A 13,890-nucleotide genomic window follows, 5' to 3' on the forward strand; every position below is an offset into this window, starting at 1 on the left:
TTTTGACTTTTAATGGTACCTGGATACTGTGTATTCTACGACCCTAAGGATGTGGTCATGAGGTCCAATGGCCCACCGTTCTTGGTTGGTGGTATAAGACACATACAGCTTTCCATTTTTCTTATAATTGGGATGGAATGCAAGGCTTAACAGTCCTCTTTCATCTCCTCCCTGCAGTCAAATGAAAAACACAAAGAATTGTGAAGTTAATTATGTTCTTTATTGTGTTTCAGATGGAACCCCAAAAAAGTCTTTCTTGTGGATAATCTTTGCCCAAACTGTTTTCTTTCTTCCCTGATTACTACACAAAAAGGATTATAAAACATTTCACTTTCAGCTACTCTATAAGAGTTAGAACAAGACCATTGTCTTGTGTAGTTATCTATGCACAAGACTCTTTTTCCACTTTTGTGGAGTGATTTGTGTATGTAATCTTTGGGAAGCCATGAAGACAAGTTTAAGTGCTGTGAAGAATTCTTTGCTGAGTTACTAGTATGCTTGTAGTTCGCAGAAGACAAATAAAAAGGTCTGTAATCAGCAGTCACTTCTAATCCAAGTATCCAAAACCTAAAACACAGTGTTGGCTGCCAACTCCCACTGTCTTGGCAATATGTTTAGAAAACAGTTAAATTGCTTGTGTAATACGTAAACCTTTGTTTTACCCTGGAGGCAGCTACATTAGTTGTCACAACTATGGTGGTCTGGTCATCATAGCTAGCATACTGTAGGTAATAAGCAGCCTCGGTCTCTCTACACAGAAACCATAGTTTTACATGTGGCCATTCAATGGAAAGGTTTTTGTTATTCTTAAAAATAAAAATAGAAAATCCCCAAACAACTTTTCTTGTTGTTATGATTACCACCAAGATTAGTACAGTTCTATGTTATGCATCAAATCTATATAATATACTGTGACAATGCAAATACCAGTGTACTTAAATAGAAGGCAATTTAAGCTTCTGGCTTCTAAAAATATATGTAATTTACTACGGCTTAAATTTCATTTTGCTGTATTTAAATAAAAAGAGAGCATATAGATTTGTTTTACCCTTTTAGGTAATATACCGTCATCTGGAGAAGAGCACACAAATAAACAGAATATTCTAATCAATGGTTCAAATTCAATTCATATGTGACTGTTTACATCATGGCTATTTGGTAGCTTAGGTCAGGATTCCTCAGACTCACGGAGCTGGTAATAAGAAATGTTTTGTGATCTTTTTCCTCCCAAGACTTTAAACCCCATTCAAATGCAGGCAACCACACCTGTGATAACTGAATATAGAATTCTAAATTAAAAGGAGAGTGAAATCTTTTAAATACACTTGCAATTCAGTGACAGAGTCCTGTGGCACCTTATAAACTAACAGATGTATTGGAGCATAAACTTTCGTGGGTGAATACTCACTTCATCAGACTCGGTTTCAGATCTGACAAAGTGAGTATTCACCCACGAAAGCTTAGGTTCCAATACGTCTGTTAGTCTATAAGGTGCCACAGGACTCTTTGTTGCTTTTTACAGATCCAGACTAACACGGCTACCCCTCTGATACTTGCAGTTCAGTGTTATGGATGAGCCTGTCTTGGCTGTTGGGATATGTTCAACAGGAAGCCTCATTCAGAAAATGCACAGTTTAAATTTATTTTCACTTGAGAGATGATTCCAATACTTTGTTTTTTTCACAATCACTGAAGAGAAACCTGGCTTAGAGAAACAAGGATGAAAATAGGATGAGACCTTTCATAGTTTGTACAACTAAAGCTGGATCCTTCTTTTTCAGAGGCAGCCAAAATCAGCTGAGTTTTTGGCTAGGGAAAGTCAGCTATGAGATGTTGTCAGAGGAGAAGTCTGCCACTTTGTCTTGCAGTGGCCTAGTCAGTACTACTGAGTTATCTGCCTCTTTTTCTCTTTTGTGGTTCATCAAAAACATAGTCCTGCAGCTGGGTCTGAATTTATTTTAGATGCTGATTTGAGTTCCTGAGAGTTTTTATCAGGTTACCTTGATAAAGTCTGAAACAGGAAGCTAATCCAAATTTCTTTTTTAACAAACTAGAGGGCATATATTTCCAAGTTTTCTGATGCATGATTCTATCCTGTTGTGCGTAGACAGACACTCCCATTCTTCCTTTGGAGAGAAGAATCAGCTCATTTAGATGCTCAAAGATGGCAACTCAAATTGAAGCCTACCAGCCAAGGTGAATTATTGAAGACATCAGCAAGGGGAGATTATTGATCATTCTTCTCCTAATTTGAAGATTCTGCTTAGCATTTTATTTTATGAGAGCTATCTCCTCTCAGTGTGAAAGAGGAGTTGCTGGTGAAAGATATCACAGGGCTGGTCTACACTGGGGGGGGGGGGAATCGATCCAAGATACACAACTTCAGCTACGCAAATAGCGTAGCTGAAGTCGAAGTATCTTGGATCGAATTACCTGGGGTCCACACGGCGCGGGATCGACGGCTGTGGCTCCCCCATCGACTGCGCTACTGCCGCTCGCTCTGGTGGAGTTCTGGAGTCGATGGTGAGTGCGTTCGGGGATCGATATATCGCGTCTTAACGAGACGCGATATATCGATCCCAGATAAATCGATTGCTACCCGCTGATACGGCGGGTAGTGAAGATGTACCCACAGAATAGGACAAACAGAAAATTGAATGGAGAGCTATTAATTAAGTTCACTACTTCAACAGCTTCATGAAGGATCTGGCACAGATTTCCAGGCATTTTCTTAGTAGCAAGAAATTTGTGGTTTATGAAACACTGAAGCTATGTGGTGTTTTGCATCCATGTGATCAGACTGCTATTCATACTTGTCATTGCTTTGGCACTGTTCTCACAGATGGCAATACATGGCTTTCACTGAATGTGGAAAACTTTTATTGTCTCAGATAAGCAGTCTCCTGTTTATCCTGTCCCAACTTTACAAATGAGTAAGTCGCCTTCAACAGAACCTCAAGAAACGTCTCTCAAATGCCAGAACCTCTGCAGCACCAGCGACATCAGTTGATTCATCAAGTTGAATGGTTAAGTATTTGCTTTTCCTGGCCTTGGAAAGCAATTGCTCTCAGATGTTCAGTACTGCCACTAATACAGTATGAAACAGCATTATTTGATGAAACTACTGTTTCAGATTTGGTAGCTCTCTAGGTCCTGTATCTTTTGAAACCATACCTACTGTGCAGGTAAGGATACAATTTTCTGCAATGGTATGCACTTTACATTGTTGAACCGGTCGGTAGCGATACCAGATAAAATCTCTATAGGGAGTTCATGTTGACACTGCGAATCAGAATAATCCAGTCTTTCTGATTTTTTTCAAAGCTTCAAGTTTTCTCTCTCTCTCTCAAAAAAAAAATCTGTTTTCTTTTTCATTAATGGATTCTTGGTTTCCAAATTCCACAGCAACCCCTCAGGCTTCATACTCTTGGCAACTGACAACCTGAGAACATACTGCACACTTGTCAAGCCAATTGACACAATGAGAAATGTGTGATGGATAGTTTATTTCCACATTTTACTTTTTCTTTCTTAGTCATCATTGAAATAACTTGCCACCATCCTTTTCATGAAACAGTCTATCTTTCTGAATCACCCCTAGGCTGCAACTGATCTCCAGTGAAGTCTGGAGGACACATACACGTTTATCTGAAGCTCAGCAGTATTTTCAGGCATTAGCCATTGACACCTTTTGTTAGAAGTCTTAGCAGGGAGTCCATGAAATATGAAACTACTATCTGAACCCTTTGAAGGTGTATCCAAAATAAGGTGAAATGTATTGGCTGAACATAACAAAAAAGCTGGCACTGCCACTTTCTGTGCAGTTCTGGAGACTGATTGACAACTCCTTTTGCTGGCAATTGGTCACTTTTCACCAGCACTACATTTGTTTAAAAAAATTTTTTTTTTCTGTCAATTTGAAATATTGGGCTGGCTCCTTAGCTTCAGCCAAGGAGTGCGTGATGACCCTTGTGGGGAGTAGGTTGGATGTAGTGATGCTATAAAGGGGAAAACATGAAAAAAAATCACGTGTAATTAAAAAATCAGTAACATTTAAACTGGGACCAGACATTAAAATACCTTCATGATAAAGGCATGGTTATTGTATGATGTCACTACATGTCAAAGTATCTGGGTTCCTTATCTTAATATGTTTGGATTTCTTTTAAGTGTAACCTTAACTCAAAATTTCATGGATTTGTAATGCTTGATTTTAGATAAATTACAACATCCCTTTAATGTGTTTTATCCCTAATTTACTGATCAATATTGTCAACTAACTCCACCTTAATGTAAATTTGTCTGGAACTTAATAGTTCTCCAATATTTCGAATCACTGGGCCAGATTCTTAATTCATGTTAAACTGGAGTAACTCCACTGTCTTCAGCTGTGTTTCTTCAGCAGTACTGAGAGGATTAAAAGAGCAGTAAGAAAGTATTTTTGTCTCAAGTCAATGGCTACAACCTTGAGAACACACACAAGGACCAGAGTTTTTGAGAAAGAATGTGTATCTAATTAACATAGGTAAAATCAGTGAGATTTTAAGGGTGACCACTGTAACTCTTAACCCAACATGTTACCTAATCCACTTCCTGACGCATGCAAAATTGGACTCTATTATATATTTTCAAGTGCTTTGTCTAGTGTAATTATAAACAATTCCAGTAATAAAGCTACAAATACTTACTTTGAAAAACTATTTCATAGTCCAGTTGATCTTCCGGGGGTGAAATAGTATCATGTGTTCATTTTTAATAAACTTGTGGTCTGGACTATCCCAATTTAAGTTGGCAATTAACAGCATCTTTTCACTTAAAGAAAAGGGTATGTGTGTGTGTCAAAAATATTTTTTTAAATATTTTGACTCATAGTATTAAATCATTTCTGTGGTAATTTTGTAGAATGTTTGTTTGAATATATTATGGTATTGGCTATTCTGTATAATCTCATCAGGTAGTAGCCTTTCATTTAATCTGTTTCCCATGTAATAAATTTCATTGCAAATCTGCATGACCATATGTTTAATTTTGTGGGTTTTTTGTAAAGTAACTTAAGTATGTTTTTGATAATGTGAAAGCTCTTATTAAAAAATGGCCTTTAATTTCTGCAACAATTCCCATTAGCTATCGGAGTTGTACCACTAAGTAAGGATGAGTGAAGGATTACAGTTAAAACAAGAAAAACCCAGAGCTTCACTCATACCTTCTGCGGCTTGGGAAAATTCACCTAGGAACCCCCAATTTCCCTTGGAAATACCAACAGAGCCTCTTCCTGCTTGAATCGCCTTACCTTATTGGTTCATACTATCGGCTTCAAAATCAGCATTAGACTCTCTGCCTGGTCACAACTAAATCAACATTTCATGCAAATTTTATAGACATGTGGCCCCAGCATGTGAAGGAATTTTAATATTGCAGCAGTGGGACCCAGCAACAAGATTGTTGCATGGGCGCACACTGCCTTCCAAAGCCTTTCTTCCTTCATCATAAAGAGGAAATGAGGAGCCTTCCTGTCAAAGGTCAGGAAAGAGCGGGCAAAAGAAGGGACAGAAAAAGCCAGGAATTGGTAGGGGAAGGGGATTGGGAGATACTACACAGAGGATCAATAATCCAAAATAAAAAACTCTACCCTTTTGTCTAATCATCTGCATTCAAGGGGCCTCTGTAAGTTAAAACATTTAACATAAGGAAAAACAATTACACCTATGGCATGGTTGTGTGTAGTATGTAGATTAGACCTACCAAACTGCTATTTCCATTCTCCTGTTGCACTGCAAACACCTCCAGACACTTGGGTCTGTTTCTGCCTCTATCATTGCTGTAAATTCCATTTGCCAAGCCACTGTTGTTTTGGGGTTTTTTATTAAAAAAACTGTGTGTGTCCAAAACATGTATTCATTTTTAGAGCCGTGTAAATCCAAATTAGCCAATTCTTGGATTTTGAATTCCTTTAGGCTCTGAATGAGACTTTGCTTGGTCTCACCAAATGTGATCTGTAAGGCTGCAACACTGAGTTGTTTTCATTCACTTACAAAAGTGTCTGTCTCAGAAAAAACACTTCAGAGAAAGATGCTCAAGTCTTGAATTACACCTCTACCCCATATAACGCTGTCCTCGGGAGCCAAAAAATCTTACCGCGTTATAGGTGAAACTGCATTATATCGAACTTGCTTTGATCCATTGGAATGCGCAGTCCCCCCCCCCTTCCCCCGGAGCACTGCTTTACCGCGTTATATCAGAATTCATGTTATATCGGGTTGCATTATATTGGGGTAGAGGTGTATTAATATGGCAGGGAATATTTCTTAACCAGCTGCCTGTTTCTTCTCACCTTCTCTGATCCAGATTATGACCCATCTAAATATGGTGGGGGGAGAGGATGCAGGGGAGCCCTCCACTCTTCTCAGAAGACCTGTACAGCTGCAAACCAGGAAAGAGTGTCCATGTTGGTAGAGCAGCCTGAGATGGTAGGTATCTGGAAGGAGCAAATGTTGTTGCCCTTCTGCATAGGGACAGCTGCTAGCTACACCTAATCAGCAGCAAGGGGCACCTCTCTCAATGCTCTGCCCAGAACCCAAGAGGCATTGTGCTTTAGACAGGCTTGGTGCTTCCGAGCAGTGACACTCAGGCTGCGTGCATCAGCTAGAAAGAGGCGTAGCTTGGAGCCTTCAACATTTAGCTGTCACCAAGATGTTGTTATGCTTTTTCCTTGTTTATAATACAATGTATTTTGTAGGTGTCTGAAGATTTGGTTTGTTATGTTTTGCTTTATAGTTTACTGTTGTTCCAAATAAACCCTTTTACACTTTAGTGAAGAATATTTTCATCTTTAGGGCATACTGGTATCTCTTCAGTTTCATTTAGCAACATCTTCCAACTTCAGTTATTTTTTGACCTCAGATACACATGCAAAAATCCTACTGAAGCCAGTGCGAGTTATTTATGCATTTATATAGGCAGTATTTGGCCCAGAGACATTAATGACCCAAATGAACCTGCCAGAAAGTGGAATTATTAGCACTGGTGTTGGCTAAAATCCAATGTAGATAATTACAGAATGCTTCTCAAAGGTTTCCCCGGTAGTCACTCAGATACCATTGTGATGAGTGTAGTATGAATATCTAGAGAGAGGAATTCATTGGAATGCTGTAGCTTTTACTTCCTGCTATAAAGTGGGTGTATTGCTATGCGTTATTAAACAGCTACTGGGGTCCACAGCGCATCTGGTGGTTGATGTGATTCCTATCTGTAATTCTATAATTTGTAGAAAGCGTAGAATCATAGGACTCGAAGGGACCTCAAGAGGTCTAGTCCAATCCCCTGCACTCATGGCAGGACTAAGTATTATCTAAGCAGGAGCGCCGCCAGCTTTTCTGCCGCCCTAGGCAGCGGAAGGTCCCGTTCCAAAATGCCGCCCCCCACAGGGGCAGCGGAAGGTCCCACCGCTGAAATAACGCCACGGTTGCAGCCCCCCAAATTGTAGCGCTGGTCACCTAAGGGGTTGCGCCAGCCCTGTATCTAAGTATCATTCCCACAGGTTTTTGTCTAATCTGCTCTTTAAAATGTCCAACGATGGAGATTCCACAACCTCCCTAGGCAACTTATTCCAGTGCTTAACCACCCTGACAGTTAGGAAGTTTTTCCTAATGTCCAACCTAAACCTCCTTGCTGCAATTTAAGCCCATTGCTTCTTGTCCTATCCTCAGAGGTTAAAAAGAACCATTCTTCTCCCTCCTAGTTGTAACAACCTTTTATGTACTTGAAAACTGTTATCGTGTCCCCTCTCAGTCTTCTCTTTTCCAGACTAAACAAACCCAATTTTTTCAATCTTCCCTCATAGGCCATGTTTTCTAGACCTTTAATCATTTTTGTTGCTCTTCTCTGGACTTTCTCCAATTTGTCCACATCTTTCCTGTAATGTGGCACCCAGAACTGGACACAATACTCCAGTTGAGGCTTAATCAGTGCAGAGTAGAGCGGAAGAATTACTTCTTGTGTCTTGCTTACAATACTCCTGCTAATACATCCCAGAATGATGTTCGCTTTTTTTGCAACAGTGTTACACTGTTGACTCATATTTAGCTTATGGTCCACTGTGACCCCTATATCCCTTTCCGCAGTACTCCTTCTTAGGCAGTCATTTCCCAATTTGTATGTGTGCAACTGATTGTTCCTTCCTAAATGGAATACTTTGCATTTGTCCTTATTGAATTTCATCCTATTTACTTCAAACCATTTCTCCAGTTTGTCCAGATAATTTTGAATTTTAATCCTATCCTCCAAAGCATGTGCCACCCCTCCCAGCTTGATATTGTCCACAAACTTTGTAAGTGTACTCTCTATGCCATTATCTAAATCATTGATGATGATATTGAACAGAACTGGACCCAGAACTGATCCCTGTGGGACCCCACTCATTACGTCCTTCCAACATGATTGTGAACCCCTGATAACTACTCTCTGGGAGCTGTTTTCCAACCAGTTTTTCACTCACCTTATAGTAGCTCCATCTAGGTTGCATTTCCCTAGTTTGTTTATGCGAAGGTCATGCGAGACAGAATCAAAAGCTTTACTAAAGTCAAGATACACCATGTCTACCATGGATCCTCTGAGATATTTCCCTGCCTTTAGTCTTGTATCTCAGAGTAATACATTATTTTCTGCTCTCTGACCACATGCAAAACTCTCACTGTCCCTCCAGTGCTGGCCATACCTTTTTTTCTGCTGTCATACCCACACATAAGTATGGAATTGTGGTTCAGGAACCATTTTACAGGTTTCTTATCTAAAATTCATGCAAACAAAAATCAGTGCCTCACTCAGAATCTCATTGGTGCCATTTTATTTCTCAATTGTATGAGTCAATATTCTCATTACAGTAATTATTTAGGGGCTAGTTCTGCATGTCATTTGCAAACTGCAAATGAGCCCTTAAAGCCAGAAATTAGGCATATTGAAATGCAATCGATGATAAGATGTTATGTGAGAACAACTGTACAGGAAGTTTGAGGGAGGCTTTTTCTGGAATTGTAGAGGAGTATAAGTATTTATAGGAATATATTTTATTTAGCAGGAGCGTACTATATATTTTATACATCATAATTTTGCCAATAAAGAAGGAATTTTTTGTGAGCTTAGAGTGAGCCAGAATGTAGACAAGGGTTTTTAGAATTTTCAGATAACGCTAGTAGGTTAAAAATGACCCCACTAGTTCCCATTTTTCTTCTGATTTTAATTAAAGCAAGAACAAAAACTTTCATATGCCCTTGATTGCTTTATAACTTATTCTTTCTTTTCCTTACCTTCACTCCTTTGAGGAAACCAGTCACTAAATGGAGGACCTCTCACTTCTAGTCCTAGTCCTCTGTATTTTTTAAAAAATTCCTCTAGTCCAGATTTTGCTGTTCTGCTGGGCAAGTCTTTAACTTAATCCAAATGGCAATCCTGGTCCCCTGACAATACAATTCTTTCTTCCAGTCCTCCTAAAGAAAGTATATGAAATTTACAAATCCAGAAACCAAAATAACACAAACCCACAGATTGCCTCCTTCACACTCCCGGAGTAAGACATGGGTCCTGCTTTAGCAAAGCTCCCACTTATTGGTTGGAAGCAGTTAAAAATTTTAAACTTGCCAAAAGCCAGCCAATAATTGAGAGGTTCTGGGCAGAGAGATATCTGACTGGGAGTGTGATTATAGGAGGTGGCGGTGAGCCCATGTTAGGTCTGTGTCTGGACTGGGAAACTTCATGTACTGTTCTACTTTAGGAGAATTGGAATAACAGAAAACAGTGGGAATCAGAACTGGAAGAGGGAGGTTCAAAATAAAGGCCAGATAATTACTGTATTTACTAAAGTTGGCTTAAGAAGATGTGAATTACACATTTTCCTGCACCAGAGTGGCCCCTTGAACCTTAGGCAGTACTCATCCTATGGGAAAAGCAGATGGTGATTCCACCTCTGTCCTCCCTGGGATTTTGTTGCGGGGAATGACAGCTTTAAAAGTCATCAGTGACTCTGAGTGCTTCACCACTAGAAACCATTGAGGGAAGGCAATGAATAAGTATGCTCCCTAATGTCCTGCCCCATCCCACTCCTAGCCACGCTTTTTGGCAATTCTGATGTCCTATATCTCAACTCCCCAGTACTTTACCATCACAAACTGTCTGCTCCTGGTGGTCTTTCTGTAGCCAGAGATTGAGATCCATTTGGCTGTGGAACTGGTCTCCCGAGGAAGGTGGTAGAAGCCCAATGTATTGGGACTTGTAAAACTTGACTGCAGTAAGCACTAAAAAATTTAGGGACAGCCCTACATTGGCAGGGAAAATGGGTCAAATGATCTAATAGGACTTTTCCATCTCTATGTGGTGAATGCATGTCTTGCCTCTCTGTTTATTGCAATGAATATCCCTATAAAATTATTGTGAAGGGTCCAAGAGAGAAAGCTGGCATGGTCTGAGAATCTGGCTCATTATATTAATATTCATTAATGCATGGACACTTTAATGAAAGGCCCGTAATGACTTTTCAATCATAACAAACTTTGATTTTACATTTTCAAAAAGTTACCCCTTTCAAACAAAAAAAGGAAACATTTTAATACTATTTCTAGATTCTTTTTCCCCTATAGGGACACAAACAGTACAGTTTTAACCCATTTAGCTATTTAAATTATTCTACCAATGACCCAAGTTGACTGCAGTCCTCATAGAACACAGCCTTGGTCTTCTTAGGCTTTAGCCATTAGCCATATATCCAAGACACATCTCTACCTGTCATTAATGCTATTTTTGAAAAGCATTTCATTTTTTCAAAAAACATTGTTTCCAACAGGAGAAAGATGTCAACGAGTTCTGTAAACGTTGTCATCAATCAGTATAAAATTTTGATTTTAAACAGTATGATATTTCAACGGATCATCACAGCTTCTATCACAGCTACAAAAATAAACGTACACCATTTAAAAAAAAAATCTTACTACAGTGCAAAGATCTCCCTGAGCTGTTAAAAACAACAAATTGTCATGTATGTAAACACAGGCCCATAAGACTTTGAAATCAGCTGTATTTTAAAGTCTTTCTCTACTGAGAGAGGAGAAAAGAGAAGTGTGTATGCAGCAACACATGGCAAGTTTGACAGTGCTTATGTAAAATGGACCAACCTACAACAAACTTTGGACTCCAGTAATTGAAAACAAATTCATGCTGTTTTACCATGACCACTCTATATGGAAATTTAGGAGTATAATTCACCACAGAATAACGGCAATTATCATCTGTGAGTAAATTAAAAACAGAATGTTGATTTGTGCAAATGCTAGGTACTGAATAATAATCACTTTTAAGTGAAATGTAGGTGGGGAAGGTGACCGCATGGTTTTCTGGATATTGCACTGCCCTGCCTTATAAGCTCTTCTGCATCTCCTCTTTGGTTACTAGTTGTGAACTGTTGTCTTTTAAAAACAGTCACTTGGCCTTTCCAGCTGCAAGGGAGTGTGGGTTCATGAAATTCATTTAAATGTTCTTTGTGAGGAGCTTATTATGGACAAAACACACATCCAAAAACTAAGGAGAAGGCACAAAGATTTCCATTTGGACAGGTTCTCCTGTCTTGTCTTTAGGCTAGATATTATGAATGAGGCAGGAGTGCAATGAATGAGGAAGGAACATTGCCAGAGCCACCTCCCTTTAAATGCATTCCATACAAAATGCACACTTTATTAATACACATTTTACAAGAAGTGCAGTGAATAGGGTAGAGAGACTCCTCATTCAACATACACCATTTGTGAATTTTTCAGTGCACAGATGAACTAGGCCATCATGCATGTGCTGCGTGGCCTGATTTAAGCTGCAGACATTATAGGCTTAGCACTGTCATTGTTAAAAATGTGCTGTTTATAGAAAAGCATAATTTCAATGGGTCTTCATTCAGTCAAGCCAATACTAATCTCTGCTAGGACAGAGGCACTCCTCCTCAATTGGGGCTATTTCCATGCCAGATTTCTGCTTTTTACACACACACATTTTGGCATTAAAGCTGTTCAAAAAAAGGTTGTAAATCTTTAATTATAATTAATAAAATTTGGTTGTTTTGTTATATTTTACTTTCTCAGAAGCAGCTTAAACTTTTTTTTTTTAAAGTTGAAAGGTAAAAGCTACTGATGCCTGAAAATGAGGGCTGGAATGGAAAAGCATATGAAACCTTAACTGTAGTTGTTTCGAGTATTCAAGTTATGATCCTGCCTATTCGTGAAGATGAGGGACCCAGACTTAAAGTCTGAGCCCTGCTGCTAACAGACATAGAAATATGGAAAAACTTTACCTTTTCACCAGCTGAGGAAAGTGTGTGCATATTCTAGAAATAAATTGAATGCTAGTTTATTCCTTAACATCCGAAGAACTTTTGGACTGCAGAAAATTGGAGGCATGGAGAAGCATATTTCTGCCTATATTTAGTATCAGATGTTCAGCATAGTTTTGATAAGGATGTGACATATATCTCCAAAGCAGATTTCAATTGCATATGTTAGTGGTTTTTCAAATACTTGGCATAATCAGAATTTTGACTCCAAAGAGTTCTACAGTATATGTATTCCTCACCATTTTGTCATACCAAATAATGGGGCAGATTTTACTGAGAACTGGACAAATGAGGTTAAAAAAACCTGTTTATTCATACAAATTATTTTATTTTTGTGATTGTGCCTCTTTAGTGATGGCTTTACAAAAATATTAAGTAATCTTATTTGCACAAATGCTTGCAGAAAGCAAACAAAGTTCTGTGCTTGGTGATGAATTTTGAACTTGTACATGGGACAGTTTGCACTGGAAGTTGTATATTTATGAGAGATGCTGTGGAACATCGGGCCATGGTACTCCAAACCTGAACTCTGGCACAAACTCAATTAAACGAGCTAGAAAAGGCTGACTGTACTTTTTGCCCCTAGAACTGTGCATGTACATGAGTTATTTTCTGTGAATATGATGAGACAAAATTAAATTTAAAATCTTCCAACCAATAAATCTTAGGGTATCCCAGTATTTCTAAGAACGATGCCTTGTGCAAGATCTGTGTGGTCCAGAAAGGAAAATGTTTACATGCTAAATCTCCTTAAGTTGTTATTTCCCTTTGAGATTCTAAAGTCCAGTGTGTTCTTCAATCTCATTTTGTGATTGTTGGTCATCCAACAAGAGAACAGAAAGAATATCACATATTTATGCAATTAATGAGCAGCTCAGATTTCAAATACTGCAAATTATTTGTATCCAGCCAATAGATTAAAAATGCACACAATTTGTCCAGTAAAATCAGATGAAGAATAAATCAAAAGAAATTTTGGTTTACTCATGAATATTTTGTGAGCAGAAGAGGAGGCAAAATTCATCAGGTATATTATTTGCTATGAACTATTCACACAGCTCTATTTTACTTATTCTCTCAGTTAAAATAGTGTGAAGAGTGTTGTTAATTTGGAGACCGACATGAGTATTTTTATGAAATATACCAAATGGAAAAAGCAGGATGGTGAAGAATTTACAGTTCGCTCTTCCTCACTCAAAATATGTTATACTAGCAGAATGATGGAAATCCACAGCAGTGCTGACAATTGCAGACATGCAGGAAACATCCATCCAGAAAACTAATTCCATTTGGGTTTGGCTTAAAATATGTGAATGAAAAGTATGTTTCTTTCTGAGAATGCAAAGATAGTTTTGCACATTGTGGTGAAGGAATGTATATAGCATGTATCGTTATAAAACAAAAAAGTGTGAGGCATGGGTATGGAATAATTAGAGGAATATTTGAGTGTCTCAGTGAGCTGTTGCAGATGTATAGCACTGGACTGTGCGTTTGTCTTGAGACAATCATCAGTGAATGACCAGGGCAAT

At 38.6% G+C, this 13,890-nt stretch overlaps 1 protein-coding gene across 3 annotated transcripts in view; it reads right to left on the minus strand.

The window, feature by feature from the left end:
• Positions 1–13,890, minus strand: part of HHIP (hedgehog interacting protein) — a 99,978-nt gene that overhangs the window by 38,255 nt on the left and 47,833 nt on the right. For all 3 annotated transcript variants that reach the window (XM_054030881.1, XM_054030880.1, XM_054030879.1), the window contains exon 5: positions 20–171. In XM_054030881.1, the coding sequence (XP_053886856.1) occupies positions 20–171 (152 nt within the window). The remainder of the gene's footprint in view (positions 1–19; positions 172–13,890) is intronic.

This window comes from Malaclemys terrapin, chromosome 5 (genome assembly GCF_027887155.1).
Source record: "Malaclemys terrapin pileata isolate rMalTer1 chromosome 5, rMalTer1.hap1, whole genome shotgun sequence".
Taxonomy (NCBI): domain Eukaryota; kingdom Metazoa; phylum Chordata; order Testudines; family Emydidae; genus Malaclemys; species Malaclemys terrapin.